Source organism: Brienomyrus brachyistius, chromosome 23 (genome assembly GCF_023856365.1).
Source record: "Brienomyrus brachyistius isolate T26 chromosome 23, BBRACH_0.4, whole genome shotgun sequence".
Lineage (NCBI taxonomy): Eukaryota > Metazoa > Chordata > Actinopteri > Osteoglossiformes > Mormyridae > Brienomyrus > Brienomyrus brachyistius.
The window spans coordinates 20318095-20342828 of NC_064555.1; the positions used below are offsets into that span (position 1 = coordinate 20318095).

Sequence of the window (24734 nt, forward strand, 5' to 3'; positions counted from 1 at the left end):
GTAAGCTTACAAACAAATGTATCCATGTCTGCATGTGGCGTGACAGTATAAGATGGACTTATCAATAAGCATGCATGTGTAGTATTACCTTTCAGAATACAATATTCCTAAATGCATTTCAGTACATTTTAATTGTATAAAAAAGAGAATAAGAAATACTGAAGTGAAATACTTTACATTTGAGATTATTTGCCAATAATTTACATCTTGTAATTAAGATATTATTTTGTAGTTACAGTTCCTTTGACCAATACAACAAAATAATTATTCGAAGAGTTTCAATACTACACTATATGACAGACAGACAGACAGACAGACAGACAGACAGACAGACAGACAGACAGACAGACAGACAGACAGATAGATAGATAGATAGATAGATAGATAGATAGATAGATAGATAGATAGATAGATAGATAGATAGGAGAACAACATAAATGAATGGAACCGAAATGCATTATGTTGAGATATCCTGTGTGAGGTTCCGGATAGTGGGGGCGCTACAGGACCATAAGTTCACTGACAGATAACACGTGGAAGGGAAAAAACGTTGGGGAAAAGCTGTACTTAAGGCTTACCGTCAAGAAACATAGACTGGCGTGCTAATCCATTTTGCTTCCTTAAGTCAGAGGCCCAGAGAGGCCTGGGTTCAATCTACTAGGAGGCATCCCAGGAGTCGTCTCCCTTTAAGACGCTCACGGTGCATGCCCCCGGGGCATCGCTTTGGTCGCCTTTGTGCATTTAGTGGCAGCGGAGGCGGGGCCGCACAGACTATTCAGGCCAGAGAGGTCCATTTTAGGGGGCTTTTACGCCCCTTGTGCTTTGCAGGAGTGACATCGGAAAGGCTGATACCCAGCAAATGTGCGCGGCACACAGCGCAGCCGCAGACGCGAAACGCGCATCGCACCACGTCCCTGCTGTAAATACTTACTGTAAATACTGCGATAGGCGAGGGTTTCGGGAATAAAGGAAAATCCAATTTATGGTGAGTTTAAGCTCTAAAGTATTTTTTTATCCATTTGGTAGAATGGGGGAAATAGCGCATCACCAGTCTCACACTAGTTCGGACAGGTAGTAAGTTTCATACAGCCTTCACAGCCTAGTCTCACCAAGTAATGTATATTTTACATCGGAATTTGGAACTTGCGCTTGTCGCTCTTACACTTTGTCCTTGTTCAAGAGACAGTGTGCTTATAGACTGTGTCTATAGACATTTGCCATTTTTGTATCGTGCTTCAGAAATACGATCATGACCTAAAGTTAACTTATTTTTAAATAAGCACTTGTTAGTTGATATGGGTACTATCCTCATCTATTCATTCTTAACGACAGAGCGACTATATCAAAATACCCGACCAATATAATATGTAAATGTTAAACTGACCATACAAAATTGATTTGAGTAACTAATTGATGATTTTAGAAGAAATAATAGATATTTAACAAACTTATAACTGCATGAAGATAGGAAGGTGCCCATGTCTGTCCCTGTTTCGAAGGAATTTTTCTGAAGGCAGACTGATCCCAGGCCAGTGCTTTGTCTCCTCTGCAGGCACGTGGATGTTGTGTGCTGAGAACTCCCAGTGTAAATTCGCTTGAACACGACCCCTCCCTGGGTCAGGCAGGTGCGGGACGTAGTGCAAAGTTGTGCCATCTCCCCCCAATATTGCACTCGTCCCGGCCTCCCGGACCTCACGGACACCCAGCCCGGGATCAGGGTCCATCACAGTCAGCTATGGGGCATTTCCTGGTACCATTTTAGTGCCCGAATCTCTGCAATTTCAGGAAACGCAGTTAGCATTTCGCAGAGTAGGATGTCTGTCTTCTCTTCCTAAAAGTTGTTTTCTAGAGCAAAGTATGTTTTCTGAAGCTGTGCTGCTACTGACAGTCCGGTTATTTAATTATAAAACTTACCTTACAACAAGCTTTGTCATATGTCCATTTGTCAGAATCTAGGAATTAGAATTTAGTGATCAGTGGTGACACACCCCAGCACAACAATAAAATGTGTTCTCTGCATTTAACCCATATGTGACAATGTGACATAGCAGGGGGCAGCTAATTCAGCGCCCGGTGTTAACCATTAAGCCACCACTACCAAGGCTTAAGTTCATCAAGATCCTCATCACAGATCAAATCTAGCTTTGGTAATAGGCTGATTTTTCAGGGCAAATCCGTTGTATTGGAGAACATTAAATCAGGCACCAGAGCTTCAGCACTGAGGTGATTCTGGGTCTTGGGGTGTCCCCAAAAAGTGGGGCTCATCCCTGAAATATTTCTGGAGACTATATTTCTGCCAGCATCTTCTGTGTCTGATCAGGGTCGTGCTGGAGACATGACAGTCACCACAGATGTTCATAAGCAGCATGCAGGTTCACCTTAACATCCTAACATCCCTTAACAGCTTTAATATACATTAATAAGAAGCATTACATGGTTATACAATTATAATGTTTGTTATTATTATATAATGTTTGTTATTAATGTATATTACAGCTGTTAAGGGATGTTAGGATGTTAAGGTGTACATGCACGATGTTTATGAATGTTTTCTGAATACTTAATGAATGCATTATGAAGGTGTACTGAGCGTTTTATGAATGCAATATAAAAGCATTATGAAGGTGCTGTTATTGCATTGCTTGTCTATTTCTGCCCAGTTACTCCAGAAACATATTTGCTTCCTTTAACTGGAATTTTAAAAAATGGCGGAAGCTGAGCAGTTGGGTCTTTATTACAGTTGACTTACAAGCGTCATGACGTCCTCTGCAGAATGCAGGTACATCCTCACTCCAGACAACGTAAAGGGACGGATCCCGCTCCATGAGCCCCAGCTTACAAAAAAAGAGCTTAAAAATATTGCCCTTTCTGGAATAAAATGTTACATGATAATTGTCTATGACATTCGTATCTTGAGCTTCTTTTTTTTTTAACTAAATGGATTAAGGCATCTTTAGCTGTGTTGGTTTACACCGAATGAAATATTTTCCTCTATAGGGATTTTGCAGTAGATGTTCTCGTGAAGTCGTGTTCGCAGGGCATTCGGACGGTAGCACAGGGGTAGGCCAGTTTGGGACATGCGTCTTGGGGCAGTTTGTTGGGGGCGGTTAGTGTGATTCATCCCTGAAGTCGACACATTAACGCACAGGCATATAACTCATCTCTCTGTGGCACACTGGCATGGAAACCCCACTTTCATACAGACGCCATACAGAATCAGATAGACAGACAGGTATACTCACGCCTACATGTAGGCACATATTATCCCCTTACACACACACACACTTATTTTTTACAGATACAAAAAACACTAACCCCATACACATATACCAGCAGTCATACTACACAGATAAACACCCAAACCATACATACACAAACACTTCTCCGATACAAATCTACACACAGATATTCTGCCGGCTGGTGGTTGTGCTGAAACTGCCTCCAGGGCGGCACCTGAGAGCTGTTGCCCCCTTGGTCACACTCCTCACACAGGGAGGCCGCCTAGGCCTGCGTGCGGTACAAGCCAAAGCTGTCCGGCACAGTGTCTGAGTGGAGGGAAAATAAACAGGAATGAGCTCGCTTTTTAAGCAGGAAAAAAGTCTGCTTTTTAACTCGGCCGCTGAGCCCCCGGCATTGCGTCTGCATGAGTGACGGATTTACCATTGCAGCGGTAGCGTAGATTGGACCAGATGATGTTTTCCTGGGAGAAGCAGAAGACCCCTAGCCGGCCACCCCTCATCGTCGTGTCAATCACCGTGCCCGAATCGGCCACCACTGCCATCCCTTCATACAGCTGCACCCTGCACAGTGACAGGCAGGCCATCCAATCAGAAATAAGGGGGAGGTTCTATTAAGAAGAAGGAGCGAATCCCGGCAAAGGACAGGAGTCAGCTGAATGAATGAATGCGTGAAAACATGAGCGTGCCTCCCTTGATCTGTCACAGAGGTACACAGGACAGCTGTCTTGTGCTTCGAGGGGGGTGGGGTTCCTTAATAGCGGGCAGCTCCCAGGTCTTGCCATGTTATCGGGGGAATGCTGGGATCTGAGCCGAATGCCAAGCAGAGCCACTCTGTGGGGCTTTGACAGAGCACGGCCACTGCACAAAGCAGCAGACCCAGCCCAGTGAGGCCAAATAAGGCCCCCTCATCTGCCGTCTTTGTGTTTGAGTGTGTGAGAGAGAGAACGGGAGTTCAGGCTGAACCGCATGGCCCTCTGGCAGCTGAATAACCCAGCAGTTAGACACTTACCATGTTTCTTCCTTTCATTCTTTTCCTCCCTCCGTCTTGATGCTCCCTCATTCCTAAAATCCTTTCCCTGCCTTTTACATCACATGTCCATCAGATGAGGGTATTCATCCATGCCCCCCCACCCAAACTATGCCCCCCAGCTCAGCTCCCTATCACACACTCCCGCACTGCACCTCCACTCTGTGCCAGCCCACCCTGGATCTGCATATGAACAGACGGCACGCAAATTCCCGCTGAAGATCCCGTCGGCATGGCAACAAGGACAATGACCTGCTGGGAGTTGGGGGCGTCTTTTGTCGATTTTTAGAGGTCTGGGAAGAAATCTATGGAGAGGAACTGGGGGGAACTGGCTCCTCTCGAAGCATAACTCATCTGCTCACCTGAAAACAACATCAGCAAGTGAAACAGCTACAGCGTCCTCTAGTGTTGGGTTGCTGGCTGTGCAATTGATACCCAAGAGAAGATTTTGAACATATGGTGTGGGTTCATAATGAGAGGCCCATAGAAATAAATCAACAGTTCACCTCTATAACCAGTGCTGAGCAGAATTGTTCATTTGAAGACCCTGTTTACACCTGATTTTAAAATGCGTCTCGGGTGATCGGATCATAAGCAGACAGCCAAGACACATCGCCGTTTACATGTGTTTGTTGTGTCTCCAAGGTGTCTGGCTGACCATTTGTGTTACTGCCCAATGCAGTTATTGTAACGTCCCTTTCCACTGCAAAGGAAATTAGGTCAAATGCATCCCAAACCACCTCGACAAGTGGTCTGAGAGATCAGATCACGATGCGTCTTGACGCTCGTTTACACTTGTGTTTAGAGCTGTCCACTTGTGTTCCGATTACCAAACGCTCATTTTAAAACCATGTGTAAACAGGTCCAAAGAAGGTACCTGTTTCAGCAAATATAGAATCACTCAAGGTTTGATCGATCCGGGCCGTCCCCGTTCATGCTTGCATCTCAAAGAAGTTTAGACTCCAGACAATATCATTTTTGATGACACACAAAAGCCCCGCCACTAGGCTAAGGTCACGGCCTTTGGGGATGATTACTCCTATCAGGCGACAAATAAAATTTCTCCACAGAGCTGCCAGGAACACTCTCTAAGACCACGTGAGGAGCTTGGAGATCCAGAGGGACCGCGTGTGCAGCGTGTGGGCAGCGTGTGGCTCAGTGGGCTAAACCTGTGTGCCTGTAATCAGAAGGTCGCAGGTTCAAACCCAGCCTCAGCCTGTGGGTCCTTGAGCAAGGCCCTTAACCCCCAGCTCCCTGGGCGCCGCTACAGGTGGCAGCCCTTCGCAGACAACTTCCTCTATGAAAAAAGAGCAAGTTGTGGGAGGCGTAAAAAGACAATTTCCCTACGGGGATCAATAAAAAGTGTCAATTAATTAAATTATTATTACATAAGGCCACTGTTCCATCGGATGCAAGGGAGTCAGCTGAGGTGGTTCAGCCATTTAGGTGCCACCTGGTAGCTCCCAAGGGAGCTGTTCTGGGCACGTCCCACCGGACGGAGCCCCTGGGGAACAACCAGAACATGCTGGAGGGATTCTTTCTCCCTTTTGGTTTGGAATCATCTGGAGAAATCCTGGAGTGAGCTGGAGATGGTGGTCTTGGAAAGACCTGGTGAGATCTGCTCAGTACGCTGCCACCATGATCCTCAACAGGAGGTGTGGCATGAACAGAGGTGGAGGTTTCAGGTGCAGAAAGTAAAAATCCAGACCAGGGTTTTGTTTTAACCAGCCAGCTGAGTACTCTGTGACTCTGACTCTTTATGCTCAACTGGTTGGTTGAAACAAAATCTTGGTCTGGATTTGTACTTACTGGACCGGAAATGTCCACCTCTGGGCACGAAGGAGAGAAGAAATGTAACCATGGAGCATATTCGAAAAATAAATAGGTGTCCCTTGCTAAATTATAAATTAGAATATGGCCAGTCCTGCATATAGTAAACTGCTAAATAAAGAGGGTAATTCTGACCCTGAGGAATGTACAGATTTACCACACTCAACAGTATTTTGACATGCTTAGTCCTTAAAGTGAGACACAGGTAGTAGATGTTCTGCTATGAGTGGACTGAAACAGCACCGAGAATGGGGTGGATGTAGATTTCAGAGGCACGGCGTGGGCGGGGCACAGGGAGTGGAGGGAGGGGTCACCTGATGTAGCCGACCTGGGGCCGGTGGTTCAGCTGCCAACGGTAAGAGGTTTTGTCCCTCCAACCCACGTTGCGGGGGTCCTTCCAAAGCAGCTTCACCTCGCCATGGGTGTCGCCCGTATGCCACAGGGCATTTCGCAGGAACTCGCCCGGGCCAGTGCGGGACTTCACTGCCTGTGAAAACAAGCCCGGCGGCCATTCCGGCTCAGCGCCCTGCCGCTTTGAGGATCAGTGGGCACTGCATGGTCAGCATGATCACAGAAACAGGGCACGGCCAGCTGATGACAGCGGGCAGATTCATCCAGAAGGGAAGCGTAGAGAGCTAGGGGCAGCCTCATCATCCCGCTACTTTTAGCGTTAATCTAGCAGGATGGGTACCTTGAGCTGCAGGCCGGGTTCCGCCGTGGCGCGGAAGGGCAGCAGCTGCCAGTAGGCCTGCTCTGTCTGCTTCCACATGACCACGTAGAAGCTGGATGAGTCCTGGTAGCCGAAGATGAAGCCCACGTAGTCGTCGTCCGTCACCGTGTTGATGTGGAACGTGCCCTCGAAGTCGACTCCGTTGAAGGCCGTGTAGCCTTGTAAGGGGGAACGAGGGACACATTGGGAAGGGAGGAGAGAGAGAGGGGGAAAGCCTGTGTAGGGATAAAAACTGGGGGTGGGAAATCGTGCTTACCCACGGCCAAGCCAGGATCACTGTTCATGGTCTGGACAATCTCCATGCCCTGTGGTACAATGCAATACATCTCAGCAAGACACAAGTCCTTTGTTATATTACAGAGTCAAAGGGAAACTTTTCTTATGAGGTATAAAGTAGGTTTTTTAATGAAAGGAAGGCCAGCACACAACTGAGGGGTCAAACCAAACTGCCCCCAGGCGGGGAACATCACCTGGTTAAGAACCACCCAGTTGGGGTCGATCTGCGCGTCACCCTCGGGGTCCAGGATCACCGTCTGGTAGGCCCTGAAATCGGTCACCGTGACCTCAGCGCTCTCGGGACACACGTCGACCACGTCCAGCACCGTGTCATTGTCAAAGTCCTCCTCACACACGTCCCCAACACCATCACCTGTGCAGGACAGCAAGACAGTGCGCGCGTGTGTCTGACAATGGAATAGACCAAAACTCTCACAATGCGGGGATTTCAGAGGACGTTTAAGCACATCGCAAATAGGTACTCGTTAGCCCTTCGTTTCAAGACCTTCCGATGCTTGATCCTAACATGAAGTCTAACATGAGCAGGTACTGTGGTCTGGTTCACTGCACAGAAGACAGTGGAAGTGGGTGAGCTTTACAGCTCGTGCCAAGGCCGAGTCGGAGGCTCACCGTCGGAGTCCTTCTGGTTGGGGTTGGGGATCAGCCGGCAGTTATCTGGCCCGGGGCTGCCGTAGTCGGGGATCCCGTCGTTGTCGTCGTCCTCATCACACTCATCCCCGGTGCCGTCGTTGTCGGAGTCCAGCTGAGAGCTGTTCGGCACCTCGGGACAGTTGTCACGTGAGTTCTGGAGCCCGTCGCCGTCGCTGGAGGGAACAGCGTAACAATTTTGAACTTAAAACAGAGAGCTGGTGTCCAGCCCCGGTCATTTGGTCTTATAGGTATTCAAACATTTATAATGTTCATTGTTTTCTGCTACAGTTGTAATTACTGGCAATAGATGGCGGGTTACTTTGCAGTAAATGGGTTAGAGCAGAACTGTGCATTACAGGTTTTTATCCCTTATAAAGGTCTGTGCCACAGCAGAGGCCGAATGAAAGGAAATATATGCCTGTTCCTGAGGAATATGCAGTCCATATGCATGAAGCCGGTGTCTGGAATAAGTAGTGTAAGTGGTAACTGGTAATTTTCTAATTCAGCTAAATTATATGCAATTAAGCCTTGTTAGCTCCAGCAAGAACATAGACCTGTTAATTGAGGGGACTGTACACACACCTGGAAATGACATGATCCCACTGCAGTCATTAAAGACATATTCATTCAATTCATTGTGTGTGTGTGTGTGATGTCTATATTACATTGTGTACATTGGTCACCATAATTTGATAAAAACCTCTTATTTTGACATTGTGGGGACCACTTTTTCTATCTCCACAAGGGGAAACTCAATTTTATAAAAATCTGTGACTGAAATTAAAAAAACCATAAGAGGCTGAAATCCCTGGGCGCTGAATTAGCTGCCCCCTGCTATGTCACACTGTCACATATGGGTTAAATGCAGAGGATGCATTTTGCTGTTGTGCACTGTGTGCTGTGGTGTGTCAACAATGATCACTGATCTCTAATTTCTAAATTCTTATGGTTAAGGTTAGGGCTGGGTTGGGTTAAGGTTATCATTACTGGGAGTAATGTTATGCCCATAGAAATGAATGGAGAGTCATCTGTGTGTGTGTGTGTGTGTGTGTGTAATACACAATACACCAGCAGGGGGCAGCACCAGCAGCAGCTCAGACTCACTTGTCCAGGTTGGTGTCACACACATCTCCCACCAAGTCGTTGTCGATGTCCGTCTGGAGGGGTGGAGACAGTATGAGCTGCCAGTATGATAACCCTGAGTTTACTGTAAATTTGCCATGTTATTCATGGTATTTAGACAGTTTTTTGTTGACTTTGTGTTTATTCAGCGTTTAATATGTATTTATCCGGTATCCACTCTGTGTCCATACTGTGTTTACTTAGGTGTAAATAGCCTTTGTTTGCCCGATAGCTGCCCATGATTCCTTTGTATTTATCCAGTTTACTTTTTGTTTACTCTGTTTACTCTATTTGCTCTGTTTTCACTGTTTTTGCTGTGTTTGCTCTGTGTTTCCACACTGTGTTTTCACTGTGTTTGCTCTGTTTTTGATGTATCTCCACACTGTGTTTTCTCTGTTTTTGATCTATTTGCTGTTTTCACTGTGTTTTCACTGTGTTTGCTCTGTGTTTGCTCTGTGTTTGCTCTGTGTTTTCTCTGTTTTCACTGTGTTTGCTCTGTGATTTCTTTGCTTATATCAGGTGGTTTCCCAGAATTCTCCTTAACTGCAACGGTACACTGATGCTCTCGCACACTGCCCTGTCCACCCTCCTGCCCCCACCTCTGACCTGTGTGGGGTTGCTGGCCTCGGGGCAGCTGTCGCAGGCATCGCCCACACCATCACTATCCCGGTCCGTCTGCATGGGGTTGGGTACGCGGGGGCAGTTGTCCAGCACGTTGGGGATGCCTGCAGAGAAGAGCCTCAGCATCAGGAACGGCCCCCCCGCAGTCTCCTGGGGGGGGAGGGTCCAGCCAATGCGCTTTACCGTCCCCGTCGATGTCGTTGTCACACATGTCGCCTTTCCCATTCCCATCGGTGTCCTTCTGGTCGCCGTTAGCAACGTTGGGGCAGTTGTCACAAGCGTCACCGAATGAGTCGGTGTCCGAGTTCTGCTGGTCCTTGTTGGGCATCAGGCGGCAGTTGTCCTGGAAAAGAAAGAGGGCTGAGGGCTGATGTCACGGGAATGACAGCGCGGTCGGCCTGGAGCATGCTGGTGTTCCACGAGAAACAGGCAGAGTAAATGCATTACATTTACATTACATTTATCAGCCACATTTATCCAAAGCAACATATATGTATGGACCATGTTTTGTGCACTGGGGTACAATCATGCAAATATTCCCACAGACACAGTACAAAATCTTATAGCACCTTTTATAGCTGCAAAAGGGGGACCAACCCCGTATTGATGCCTATGGATTTAGAGTGGGACGTCATAAAAGTTCCTGTAGGCGTAATGGCCAGGCGTCCCAGTACTTTAGTCTATATAGTGTACAATGGAGAGAGCAGGGTCAGATGGTGCCGGGAGCAACCGGGCTTAAAGCCATTGCTCAGAGGTGTGACAAAAGGATTTGGGATCTCATTACAAGAAAAGCACATGATTACAGGGACATTCGTACAAATAAGCATCAACATTCATTTTTAAAGGAAGCACTTATTCCTGAGAGACCTTAAGAAAGACACACCTCCACATTCTTTATGCTGTCTCCATCAGCATCCTCGTCACACTGGTCACCGACCCCGTCGTTGTCTGTGTCCTCCTGGCCTGAGTTTGGCGTGTGAGGGCAGTTGTCCTGCAGGAGGGAAGGAACATGCAGCCTTTTGAGGACAGCTCTGGCAAACAGGGAGCTCATATGCATGAAAGTCGGCGGGACGCCAGTGAAGGTCTGGGTTCGACAGCGAGCCATGAGGTCACCCACCGGCTTGCAGTGCTTGTCATTGTCTATGCAGGGCAGAGAGGCATCTGGGTAGCCATCCAGGTCCGTGTCAGGCCCACAGGTGTTCCCGTTTCCTGCCCAGCCTACATTGCACTGGAACGGGAATCAAAAAAGGGAGAATGGGCCCAAAGCTTCAAGAGGAGTGCGATCAAGACTGCCATCTACTGGCCACTCTCATGTACTACACTCGGAAGTGGAACGTGATTGGTCCTGCAGCTGGAGCAATGGGCTCACCATGCAGGACACCTCCCCGCTGCGCTCAGTGAGGCAGTGTGCATTGACATCACAGGGGTCATAGCCGAGTGTGGAGCAGGACCTCTGGGGGAAGCAGCCTGTTAACTGGTTACCCGAAAAGCCTGCTTTGCAGGGGCCACACTTATAGGATCCCTAGGAGAGAGAGAGTGGGGGGGGAGGGGCTTGTGAGGGGTTGTCTTACAGTGCTGAATGGCTGCACTGCATTCACTGTGCATCAGATCCGGTTCATTAAAGTGAAGTGGAACCGAGTTGTTTTGGACTGGTTGGGACGAGCTGCCTCATACTGGGACTCACCGCAGTGTTAATGCAAATGGAGTTGGGCACACATGCGCTGCTGCCATTCACACACTCGTCAACGTCTGAGCACTCCTGCAGAGACCAGGGGAAGGCAAGTGGGGAAGTCACGTGGTGAGGTCATGTGGTGAGGTCACATGGTGAAGTCACGTGGTGAGGTCATGTGGTGAGGTCACATGGTGAAGTCACGTGGTGAGGTCATGTGGTGAGGTCACATGGTGAAGTCACGTGGTGAGGTCACGTGGTGAGGTCACATGGGGAAGTCACGTGGTGAGGTCACATGGTGAAGTCACGTGGTGAGGTCATGTGGTGAGGTCACATGGTGAAGTCACGTGGTGAGGTCATGTGGTGAGGTCACATGGTGAAGTCACGTGGTGAGGTCATGTGGTGAGGTCACATGGTGAAGTCACGTGGTGAGGTCATGTGGTGAGGTCACATGGTGAAGTCACGTGGTGAGGTCGTGTGGTGAGGTCACATGGTGAAGTCACGTGGTGAGGTCATGTGGTGAGGTCGTGTGATGATGTCATGTGACAGTGTAAATGACAGGTGCTGTAATATCCCTCCCCTTCTAAACACATTTCCCAAAACAATTCAGCAAGAATTAAAAAGCAGCCTATTCATGATATACAGTAATACATGTTTGGAAAAAAACAGAGGAGGGAAAATGACAAGAGAGGAGGGAAAAGCTGCTGACCGCCTGGCTGCTAACGCCCACCCCCAAGCAGGGGGCACCAGCCATCCTACACTCAGAAACCAGTATGTGCCTGCTGATCGAGCTGAAGTGGCTGAAATGGGGTCCCAGTACAGAGGGGAGGGGCCTCACCTGCTTGTGGATCTTGGCATACTCCAGCCCCACCCCAGTGACGGGGGGGCCCGTGAACCCGGGCGGGCAGAGCTTACAGGAGAAGCCCGGGGCAGAGTTCACACAGGCTGCTGCAGAGAAGCAGGGCTGCACCAGGGAGCACTGTGTGAGAGGGGAGGGGGATAGATCTGGGTAAATGGGGGGGGGGGGTAATCGAGGGGACGAGGGGAGGGAAACAGGCTCGAGTAAGTGGGGGGGAGGGTAAAGGAAGGGGTTAGGGAGGGGTAAGGAGAGGAGGCAACCAATCCAGGCCCACTGCTGTCATACCTCGTCTGCGTCCTGGCAGTGTGTCCCATTACCCATCATGCCCTCAGGGCAGGGCCCGCAGCGGTACCCTGGATAGTCCAGCATCTCCATGCAGGACACGCCCTGGTAGCAGGGGCTGGGCAGGCAGCGGGACTGGGGCTCGTGGAAGCCTGGAAGGAGGGGGAGCATGTGAGAGCAGAGTCCGGCGTGCTGGAGGCCCCGGTGGGCCGTCTCAGTACCCTGCTGTGCCTCTCTGATGCCAAGAGAGCAGCAGCCAGAGAGCCCAGGTGGGGACTCACCGCACACTTGGCACTCCAGGATAGTGTTTCTGATGAGCGACATCTCCTTCACCTGCGGAGGACACAGAGCAGGCCAGGACCGCCGGGCCCTTAGACTCACCTGCACACTGACTCAGCACCGCTAACGCAGACGGCTAATATCCACACCGAGGTAACTCTGACACCCAAAGTCCGACAGTTAACAACACCAAGTTAAAACCACATACCTAAACTGCTCCCTGCTAACCCAGACGGCTAACCACACACCGCTAACCCCAGAGCCATGCCAGCGATCACTCCCCTCTCACCTGTTCCCTGATATCCTGCCTCAGCTCGCCAAGAATCTGGTTAAAGATGATCAGCTGGCCAATCAGAACCTTGGTGTGCTCACCTAAACAGCACTCAGAGCGAAGGCACCCAGTGTAACACCAGCAGATATCCACCGCCAGAGGAAAACAGAAAAGTAAGCTAAACGTCTATTCTGTATCCATCAGGGCAGCCACTGTCCGCAGTGTGTTCAAGGGATATTAATCAATCAGTTAGCCAGAACATTTTCAAAATCAAGCAAGCAGACAGACCGAAGTGGTGAGACCAAAGAGGTAGATCAAGGTACGGAAAGAAAGACATGGGCAGACAGAGGACTGTTTGACCTGCCTCACTGCAGTACAGACACTGGGTGGTGCGAGAAGAGCCAGGCAGCTCATACTCACCCAGGATGGAGTTCAGCTCACTGCCCCCTGCAGGGCGAACAGAATAGAGGTCATCAGCATGCTGGTACGCTCGTGCACCAAGAAGCCTGCCTACATAATGCTTTGTTCATCACTGCTTGTGAAGTGTGACGCTCTCCTAACTCAGCTGCTCACTGCATATGCACATCTAATGCAGCACATGCTAATCTGAAATGTTATGGCACAGGGGCAAATGTAAGGCAGCCAGCGTTACGAATGGCCATCGCATCAGTTTTTGAGCATGATTGACTCCTTTTATCTTCATTCACCTACTTCACTCACCCAATATTTTTAACCGAGCAGCTTTCACAGGTGCCCCTGCTGTACCTCCTCATTTACATCAGTTTGGGTCTCCCTTTGCACCCCCAGCACCAGTTCTGCTCATAATATTCTGCCAGCATGCCACAAGCCTAGGGCTGCCATACAGTAAAATCAACTTCAGTGACATAATTTGTGTGAGAAGTCAGCAGAGATGGCAGCCAATATGTTGCGTGTCAAGGGGGCCCTGCAGGATTTCACCATGTAATGCATATTATCACCACTAGATGGGGCAAATGTCCTCTTTTTTTTTTTTTTTTTTTTTTTTTTTTACATTCGCTAATAAATAAAGTTTAATTTAGAGGATTCTGACTCATTGATAAGTTTAAAGAGTGGCCACCATGGCAGCCTAACTGTGAGAATGTGAGACTCCTCAGCGGCCCCGGTGAGCCCGGGGTTAACCAGAGTCTCTGGTGGCCGGGGGCAGGACTGCGGCTCCGTGTGAGAGACTCACTCACCCGAGCTGTGCTGCGATGAATCCCCTTGGAAAGGGCAGTCCGTCAGGACGCCTGCTTTGACCAATGAGCCCCCCAGAGCCATTTTCAGAGACTCCACGGATCCCTTAATGAAGCCACACAAAGACACGTATCAGACCAACGCAGCTCCCTGTCATCGCAAAAGGAGAGCAAAGGACTGAGGTGACATGCCAGATGGAGCACGTGCTCACAGCAGCCACTCTGAGTCAGCATGGACAGCAGCAGACTGCGTGACACGGCAGGCTGAGACAGCTAGCCAGATCTGCTAAATGCTAAATGCCAGAATGACTGGACTTTAGCAGCGCTCTTTAGTGTCATCAGTATTAACAGCTAACAACAAAATAACAAGCATGAAAACATTCACTGCACCGGCAACATGAAGTGCATAATGAAATACTGATTGCCAAGGGAACCCATGACAGCAAACATGGCACCGTGCTTAGAACCGGAGAGATGCTGACGCCTACAAGAGCTAACGATTGCCAACCATCATATTTTGAAATGACAAAATCGCTTGTGTTGGGCAATGGCAGCTATAACCATGGGCATGCCGCCCTTTAAACTGCATTACCGCCAGCCACCAGAGAGGGTGCCGATGCAAGCATCAGCACCCCTATGTCCAGCCCTACTGTCCACTGGAGCCTGCTGGGATCACAGGGTCTTGGGGAGGCAAGTCGAATTTAAACTGTCTGCAGCACTTGGTGAAAAAGGAAAACTGTCTATAGCTGTCAAACTGATTTTGGCCTATAGGAGCTCATTTTGAGGGCTGCAGGAGTCATGTGACCCCTGCGCCCAGTAATTGTGCTTTTATTGGCTTGTATGATATCAGACGGCCAAGTATGGATACACGTGACACCTGCTCTGGCAGACACAGCACAGCCCAGTGCCAAGGCCACCCCTGTGTGTCACCTGTAATCTTGCGTAAGCCTTGTGGCCGTTGCGGATGTCCATGGCTTCTCCACTGGGGGGCAGAGGCATTAGCAAGGGGTGCCCGTGGCTGGAGTCGGCCAGCCTGCAGTTGACGTACAGCCCCAGCTGGAGGTTGTCCCGCCGGAGGCCGCCGATGTGCAGGATGGCGGACTGGGTGCGGCCATCGGCCAGGTTGGTGCCCTGCAGGTTGACTGTGTGCTGCTTGCCGTCCTCACGCATGTAGCGCACCAGTACTGGGAGGGGGAAAGGAGGAGAGTCAGGGTCCCTGGACAGGGGGCAGGCGTGGCGGACGGAGAAACGCAGACGAATGCAGGGGCTCAGCTCTCGTATTTGTGTCCGATTAATTACTGATCATTATCTTCCTTTTTGGGTGATTTTACGCTGCAAAAACAATGCAGAATGAAGCACAAAGACAGTAAGCAGGACATCAGAGGCAGAACGCAACTAAGAAGGAGATTCTTCATTCCTTCAAACTGCCACATACTCCCATGCCACACAAGATAAATATTTTCATCCACGCCAAAGCCGATGGTACGGACACAGATGTAACAGAGAACAACGCTAGTAATATAAACGTAAAACTTTTTATGGGAGAATGTCTAAGGGGAAAAAAACTCACTTTCTCAAAAACACAACTTTGAGTGTTAAATGTATTCTGGTGCAAAGCCTCCTTCTGACCTGCCTTGTTAATGCAGGCCTTGGTAATGCAGGCCTTGTTAATGCAGGCACAGCGCTCTCCCCAGTAACCCTGCTGACCTTTGCAGGCCGTCAAATACTTCACTGCATGTGGACCACATGTGTGACAGACATAGAACTGTTCATACTGCTGTGGTGAAGCTTGCAGAATTTTCTAAAAAGATCTAAAAAGAATTTACAATAGATCATAAATGTTGTGGACTTCTAACTGAAAATAAGGAGGAGGAGTTTTTAATTAATATTATGCATATTTTGGGAAAATACTTAATTCACAAATCCAAATATTTGAAAACGACCCGTGTGTCGCATCATTCATAAAGAACTGAGCCATTATTTTACATCTTTAAAATGTACGAAGAAGCTTTGCGATCAAAATCTTTGGAAATGTCTTGTTCGCATATTAGATCAATGGTTCAATTAAGTTCATATATTATTTTTTAAATTCACACATGCACAGAACGCGTGGGAGGACAATATGCCAAAATGAGACATGCACAGTGGATAAGGACCAATCGGTTTTCTGCATGGGTACAAAAATCTTGGTGCTGTAAGCGTTCGATTGTAAAGTACATTTACATCAATCTCGACAGAAGCCTACATGCATGCATGTATGTTCGTAGAGACACACATGAGGACGGAGGTGTAGATTTACAGGTGCCCACCCTTGTTGATCTTGCCCATGACGGCCAACTCCAGGTACTTCCTGTTGTCCTGCTTGCCGTAAAGGCCCAGCAGGACGCCCCCCATCTTGGGGGGCAGGCGGAATGTGGACACGATGTAGATGTCGCTGGCTGTCTCCAGGGCCCTCAGCAGCCTCTCCACTGCCACGGCACTCTGCTTGGCATCGCTCAGCGTTAGCAGGTCAATCACTGCGGGTGGCAAGGGAAAGAGAAAGGCACACAGGGGACAGGGGTGGGGGGTCAGAGACGAGAAGGGGAAGACACATTTAACACTGCATTCCATTTATCTCAGAGGTAGGGGCTGGGAATGACGTCGCACCCGAGTTAACCGTGATCTAGTACAAGAAGCCAGAAAACCGTGATTTAGCAATATCAGTTCTATACAGGTTCATTGTTAACAATATCGGTTAATAACCACGCATTACGCAGTATTTTGCACATAACAGCACCGTAGCAGCATGTCCAGAGATAGCGGTTGGACAGTGCTGTGTATATGACCGATTATAAAGACACAAATGATAAAAAAGTGCTAATAAACAGTATATAACTACAGCTTTCGGTTCTGTTGACAAAGGGGGCAGCCATCTTGAATTCTGAGGCCGGGATTGTAGAGGTTCCTCCGACTTTCTTAGTTCTGACTTCAGGGGGCGTTCCAGTTAAAATTTCTGACTAGGAACAAAAAATCTGACTTTCCAGTTGAAAAGGAACACACCATAAGAAGCATGGGGGTTGTTTGTTTTTTTGAGGGGAAAGACCCCCTCATCCTTGCTGTTATAAGCAGAGGTCAGCAGGTAATGGCCCACCACCCCGTGCCGATGAGAGAAAAGCCCCCAGGAGGCATCACAAGAGCAACTAGGAGGGTCCAAGCAGAGGATCAGCCACAGGCGCCTGGTTTATCTGGGAACCAGGGAAATTTGACTGGGCCGATAACCATGGATATTACCGATACGTGGTAACACTTTATGTCTCAACATTCATCAGATAGCAACTTTTTCAATAATCAATTATTTTTTTAAACTGTTAGATCAAATTTGAGGTATCAAAAAATAGCTTGACCATTACCTTTTTATCCATCTCACAACCAACAAAGGCTGAGATAAACAGCCATGTGTGCGATATTCAATAAACAGCTCAATGAGTGGTTTGCTTTAACTGTGTCAAACAAAATAAAACATATACAAGATGATTTACTGTCCTTCTTAATTACTCCCTGGAAACAGCAAAGAGCATAGTCATGGCAAACACCAACACTCCTTACGGTACTTTTGCAGTTTTAATACTGTGAAGCAGAACTTCCTGAACCAAACAGCAAAAAGGTCCAGTGAAAATAAGTCCAGTGAGACAGCTGCTCGGTTTGCCCCAGCCTCATGTTGGGAGTCTCGCAGTGTGGCACCAGGCAGAAGGGGGGAACAGACAGCTACAACTTAGGCCTCATTTCCACCAACACAGAGCTGGTGCTGGGCTGGTTCTCGCTTGGCACCTATTGAGAACCAGCCTGCGTTTCCACCGGTTTTGAAATAGAACAGAACAGTGATCTTAAGTAGGTGGAAGTGAAAGTAAAATAAAGGTTAACCTGGATTTTGTTTTTATGATGTATTCTGCCGAACCGAAATAAACGTTTCCGGAGTATGACTCATTGCACCCTGTCTCCATTAGTGATGTTACCCCCATAACCCCCATCTGCCCAGGAGGCTTAGGCAGCATGTCTGAGCACTTTCCCTGACTCCTCCTTGTATATCACCCACTCCCCCTCTCCCCCTCTCATTCTCTCCTGCGTTCTCGCCCCGTCTCTGCTCACAGTTACACCCCCTGACCTGTGGCTGAAACCCAAAGCTCTGTGGCATGTGGTGGGGGCTGGGTGGGTAACGCAACAATGGCTCCTTGCGGAGCACAGGTCTGTGATGACCAGGCCACCTCCTCCCCCTCCTATCTGTCCCAGGCATACAGGCACGGACAAGCAGAGGAGAAGAGCGGAGACGACACAAAACACCATCTCCCCCACAGTAACACCAACCAGACAATGGGACCCAGGAGAGTCCAAGGGAGCAAATGCAACAGAAGGATTGTCCGAGAAGGCTGAACTTCTCAACCATAAATAGCTGGGATGCAGCTAAAGATACTCAAATCAACAGGAGTATATAGTTACACACAAAAAGGGCCAATCTAGTCCGTGAGGCAACATCTGTTCAGTAATCAGCAGGAAACTTAAACTGACACTCTGGACTTGAGGAGCATTGATTCCACCCATGAACCACACTGGCTGTCATGGTCATGTTTTGGCAGAAGCCAATAGGGAGCGTCTGCAAAGTCTGCAGCTTCACCAACTTGTCAGAGGAACCATTTGGATGAGTTATTCCGTGGTATTTTGTCTTAATCTTTGGAGAAATGAGAAACATTTTTTTCCACAGCAAATGAGATGCCTCTGATGTAAAGTGATCCGGAAGACTATCCAAAGTATCCCGTCAAACGCCTCGACGACGTCCCTCCTAGAAGACAGACACTCAGGCACCATCTGGAGATATTTATGCAGTCTGTGGGCACGGTTCTTACTAGACTTGACCGTATATCCCAAAAAAAATGGGAACGCCGTTACTCAAAACGAATTACATCTCAATAAAAAGCCAAAACTGAAACTACAGGCCAGATATGCAAGTCTGAATTAAAAGGTGAGCAAAAAAGCTAGGTGGGTTTTGATCAGTATTTGCACCGTATCTGCCAGCCTCCAGGTTCTGCTGGCTAGTTTCCTTTCAGGCTAGTCAGCATGGCCAAATCCCCTTCCTCCGTTTTCTACAGGGACACTTGGGGCTCCGCGCAGCCCAGCGGTCGGTCTTTTTGATCTGACTCGTCTCTGTGCATCCGATTAGTCGCGTCACACTGAGCACCTTTTGTTCGCCTGACCTTAAGGAGCCTTTCTTTAAGTGTGCCGTATAATGTAGTATAAATTACATAAAAATTATTTTTCAAAGCCGCGCACGTGGGAAATCAGGAGATCGATTTCCTGGGTTTTGCATGCAACGGATAAAACAGATTTCATTGATTCGTTGATTTATATATACAAACTACAACAGAATTACAGTTAAAATGTTTAAACATTTATATAGCCTAGTGAAAGTACGGGTTCGTGATCGCCATGTGTAATAGGTTTTAATTATGATACAATGTGCAATAGGTTATAATAATCACCGGTTCGTTTTGAGGAATGGAGTTTTTCTCAGTTTGTCCTAAAAACTTTTTCATGACATAACCATCTAACTCTGCAAACAATACGATCCTCAACTACCAAGTCACGTGAACGAAAAGGCAATTTTGTGAAGACTTTCTGCTCTTAACCTGGAGGTGCATGCACTGTAAAATGAAATTAAATATTTCAGTATAATAATTACTCCTTACCTTGCGGGTCTGACATCGCGCACGTATAAATAAGCAGCGATGCGGAGACGCTGAGTAAAACTGGAAAGCGCTGCATTTAGATCACTCTCATCCCCTGCGAGCCTCCAGAAATAATAGTAATTACTCAAAATAACTGAATAGGGAAATGGCCACCTGTTGGTTTCGGATGGCTTAAAACTCCGTAGAAGTAAATAAGGTAAAAAGCGACGAGTGTTACAGACCGCGGCGCTGGTTTCACTGCCCTAAGAAAGGCGCTGAGGCGGGTCTACATCTGTCATTATCATGATCGCTTCACAGCGCTCATTGATGGGTTACTCTAAAGGGCGTGCTGGGACTATCATTTCATTAAACTAGCTCATTATTAATGTAGATATATGAAATGTTTAATACGAAATAGCACATATATTGATGCCAGACGGAAATGTGTATTTTTTTAAGAAATGCAATGCAATTGGTTTACCGTGGACAACAGCGTGCTTATACAGCTTTTCTTATCTAATTTCCTTATTTTGAATCGCCATTGCTTATATTTCCATATGCCCATTTTAACTTTTAAAGTGTTTTACAATTTTGTGTTGCCATTCTTTCTATTGTAAGTATTGCATTGTTTGCTAACAGTCATGCCCAAAGATTTTTAAAATGGCTCAAAATGCACGTGCTGGTTATGTGTGCCTTACATTTAATCTAACCCTAATGTTCACTTAAGTGAGTTCAGTTACTGAATACAGTGCAGCACAAAACAGTAGAAAGATTAAAAAGCTTTTTAACCCGAGAGTGTTTTATCTGACTACAGCAAAACAGAGAATCTCAGTCTACAAAAATCTCATTTATCTTCAACTACCTAAAATAAAGCCTAACAATAGTTAAGCACAGATAGGTTTAGTCATATAGCTGTACTTAGTATTGATAACTGGTTGCAGAAATACCCACCCATCTGGTTATATGACTGTAATTTACATAAAACTGGTTGAATGGGAATCTGTGGACTTTTAAGCTGCATTGTCCTAAAGCAAAGCCAACCTCATACACGATTCCTTACTCATACAGCTACTGCACATGGCTAATGGTGTACAGGAGATTGCAGTTTGTGCTGCACTGCTTGAAGTTGATGGGAAACAATGTTCATTGCAGAACTCATTATTCATTCATTACCAAGCATTAATTAAATCCAGGTCTTAAGAGGTGTCACTGAAGACAGAAGGTCTGGTTTTATTTCCACTTATCATGGATCTTCAGCAACAGGAATGGCTAAGGAGACAGTCTGAACAGGAATACTGTGTAGATACTGCACGCAAAGCAGTGTGCTCTCCTATCATCAGACACCCTGCCCTGTGCACCCCCCTGCCCACCCCCACCTCCACAAACTGTTCAGAGACCCATCATCATTCATGTTCATTTCCGGAGGAACATTCAACAGCATTAGATTTATATCATTTAGCTTCATAAAGTACAAATCCAGACCAAGATTTAGTTTCAAGCAACCAGTTCAGTATAAAGAGTCACAGTCACACAGTACTCAGCTGGTTGGTTAAAACACAATCTTGGTCTGGATTTTTACATCATGGACCAGAACGCTCCACCTCTGAATGGCATTTTCTCTACAGTGCTCACTGATATCATGATAGCACCAAATAGTCCTTCTCTGCATGTGTTTCCCACAGCTTTCCCATAGTTGCTTTCCAAGTAGTTGTCTTGGGTTCAGCTCCTGCCAGTACAACAGCCTCCTAGCAGCAGATGCAGCTTAGTGGCAGAGTTCATGCTCTGTGTGCGTGAGGTCCTCGATTCATGCTCTGTGTGCGTGAGGTCCTCGATTCATGCTCTGTGTGCGTGAGGTCCTCGATTCATGCTCTGTGTGCGTGAGGTCATCGATTCATGCTCTGTGTGCGTGAGGTCCTCGATTCATGCTCTGTGTGCGTGAGGTCCTCGATTCATGCTCTGTGTGCGTGAGGTCCTCGATTCATGCTCTGTGTGCGTGAGGTCCTCGATTCATGCTCTGTGTGCGTGAGGTCCTCGATTCATGCTCTGTGTGCGTGAGGTCCTCGATTCATGCTCTGTGTGCGTGAGGTCCTCGATTCATGCTCTGTGTGCGTGAGGTCCTTGATTCATGCTCTGTCTGCGTGAGGTCCTCGATTCATGCTCTGTCTGCGTGAGGTCCTCGATTCATGCTCTGTTTGCATGAGGTCCTCAATTCACCTGTACTTCTACAAATCGCAAATAAGGTTAATTTTATTGTTCAGGGTTAAGGGCTTCACTCAAGGACCCACAGGTGTGACAAGAATTGATGGCGCTTTCAGTTTAATACAGAATTGCTGTATTGCTTTGAGTAGGTAATAGAGGTCTGAACTTTAGCGTTTAGGCTTCATGAAAACAGCCCCTTGTTGCGCTCAGAGGCGTCTTTAACCAATCCTGAGGTCATGGATCTGCAATATTTTTTTTTCCCTGTGAATTACTGTTCATTTCCACACATGTTGTCCTGCTAAGTTCTTGTAAAAAAGTGCTAAATGCCCTTTTCCCCTTCAAGAGATTCAACAAGAAAGTAAATCTCTGGCCTGGGCTTAACACGTCAAATTAAAGGCTACAGATGCAACTGCTTCACTGACGCTATACAAGAGCAAGAGTCATTGCTCCACACAGGTGAAGCTGATACGAATGACGCCTAATTTGCCTTGTCAAGGTGCATCCTCAGTGACGAGAGGGATGTGTTTGGTGACATCCACTACAGAATGTTACAATTATCGTTACGCTGTAACTATCTCTGCTCAGCTACAGAATCAGGTCACATGCAGGGTATCTGCGACTCAGGTTTCAGTTTTGAAATTTCCCCTTTGCGGGTCGATAGAAGAAGTAGAGTGGGGTGGACATGATGTTGCATGACACAAAATGGGGAAAACAGCACAATGAACATAGACACCCCCTCCCCCCAGCCTCAGGCTCAGACTCACATTTGAAAGTGTATAATTGAGGTGCCAAGTCCACACTAACCTTCTTGACCGACAGATCCCTACTGAACATGTAGGGAACTCTTGTCAGGTGATGGCCTTAGAGCAGGGGTCTCCTGGGGAGCACCAGGCCTGCACAGCTTAGCTCCCTCCCTGTTCCACCACACCTGATTCAACTCAAGAAAAGAATGGTAATTAGCAGAGAAGCTGAATCAGGTGTGTTCAATGAGGGGAAACCCCCAAAATGTGCAGGGTAGGGGCTCCCCTGGACTGGACTTGGAGACCCCTTGCCTAGAGAGACTTGCCCCTAGTCACAGGAAGACAAACACACTGAATGCACAGCTATCCTGCAGACAGCTACACTTCCGTCTGGCTTTGCCTCAAGTTGGTGGAAAAGGGCACCAATGCCCTGTCTCTCAGTGCCCTAGCAGCTCCCCACCAAAAGGGAACCACACGCCAAGGTTGAGTTACTCAAATGTCACTCATGCAGGCCCAGATGTGCACAACCATGAAAACAATCTTCCTACCGCTTCAGATAACCTGGGCAAATATGTTTTAAGAAGTCAATTTTCAGGTTTTTATAGCCGAATGGAAACAGTGCCTGAAGACGAGACAAAGTAGCCCAGACTGTGTGCTGCTGGCATAGCAGCTCGTCTGATTGACGCCTGGGACGCAGTGACACGTAGGATAACTTCCAGGGCTCACCTCCCTTCAGGGAGATACCGCCACTATGCAAAGTGGAACTTTGGCAAGGAGAGCAAAGGACCAATAAAAATTCTGGAAAATTGCTTCCATTTTTTTTTTTATCATCAATGATCTGAAACCAAGGCAAAGATTATGCCAATAAAAATAGTATAAGAGGAAAGAAATAAACAGAAAAAAAAACTTAGATTCAGACTTTTAAGATTTCAACAACGCATGAAAAATTGACCAAACTATTGGTGGATTTAGAATTTGGTGATCAGTGATCATTGTTGACACACCACAGCACACAACAACAAAATGTGTCCCCTGCATTTAACCCATATGTGACAATGTGACATAGCTAATTCGGCGCCCGGGGACCAATGCTTAGGGGCGGTACCATGCTCAGGGTACCTCAGTACCAGCAATCTTTTAATTACGCTTCCCTATCCATTAGGCCACCACTGCCCAGAAGAATAAGGGAAAATAATTTACTCAGAAGAGAATTGTTTTGGATTAATTGGTTTGGATTTATTTTGTATCAGAGTAACTGTTCAGTGTTATCTGTGTATTGGGTGATGTAATCAATTAGCCAAGTTCAGCTGTGTCAGTATTGGCATATTTATATTGCATCTGTTCAGTTGTTTAATAGTTTCATTGTGTGTTTCCAAGCAGCCCTTCATCCATGGTGACATATGTAAGCTATCAGCATTGATAGAGTTCCAAAGAGGCTGGAAAATCACAAAATGCTGTCGGTAAAATTTGCCAGTTGAGAAAAGGGGGGTATCGATCTGGCAGATAGTATAATAATATTATATCATTATAGAATTTAATATTTTAACCAAAATGATTATATAATGGTTAGGAGTGGACATTTAATCTATGTGTCGTGATCAGCAGGGGGCCCCTTAGAGTACGGGGCTCTATTACAGTATTACTACCATTCAAATGATCACATGATGGGGAATGACAGCCAACCACACTGAGTCACTGCATCATTCAATGAGATGTACAGGCAGGTCACTCATTGGTGCAGGTTGCCGTCAAGTAGTGTGATGTCAGGAGAAGGACTGGGCAGCTGTATATGCCGGAAGTGAAGCGGCAAGGTCCATCCGTCTGTCCATTTTCTCATCAGAGGTCCTCGATGTTCATGAAATTACAATGCTGAATAAATGCTGAAGAGCTCAATTCCACAGCCCAGATAAACTGTGTCAAAGAGACATATGGATCAAGCAGTTTGAAGTGCGGATGTGTGGACAGTCCGAGGTTCACGCCTGAAGCTGGTCTAGTCATTCCTGCCTAAGGTGGTTTGTAGCACAATGGATGT

The 24734-nt window shown here is 47.3% G+C and overlaps 1 protein-coding gene across 3 annotated transcripts; it reads right to left on the minus strand.

Moving 5' to 3' along the window:
- Positions 1–1740: 1740 nt before the first annotated feature.
- LOC125719348 (thrombospondin-3a-like) lies at positions 1741–20020 on the minus strand. 3 transcript variants are annotated; one of them, XR_007385065.1, is made up of 24 exons: positions 19785–20020; positions 16377–16583; positions 14998–15251; positions 14071–14173; positions 13277–13303; positions 12875–12957; positions 12588–12639; positions 12310–12458; positions 12004–12144; positions 11181–11255; positions 10866–11018; positions 10380–10724; positions 9680–9839; positions 9482–9600; positions 8858–8910; positions 7733–7926; positions 7297–7475; positions 7083–7131; positions 6788–6984; positions 6411–6583; positions 3661–3800; positions 2750–3545; positions 1915–1952; positions 1741–1773 (listed from the first exon to the last, which is right to left on the minus strand). XR_007385065.1 is itself a non-coding variant. In XM_048994032.1 (23 exons), exons 1-23 carry the CDS (start codon positions 19858–19860, stop codon positions 3502–3504), a joined length of 2847 nt encoding a protein of 948 aa, XP_048849989.1. In that variant the 5' UTR covers positions 19861–20020; the 3' UTR covers positions 2717–3501. The 3 variants fall into 3 exon arrangements, 2 of the variants coding, with proteins under 2 accessions (XP_048849989.1, XP_048849987.1); XM_048994032.1 differs by lacking the exons at positions 1741–1773; positions 1915–1952 and having other exon boundaries at positions 2717–3545; positions 10380–10487; positions 10614–10724; XM_048994030.1 differs by lacking the exons at positions 1741–1773; positions 1915–1952 and having other exon boundaries at positions 2717–3545.
- Positions 20021–24734: the final 4714 nt, after the last annotated feature.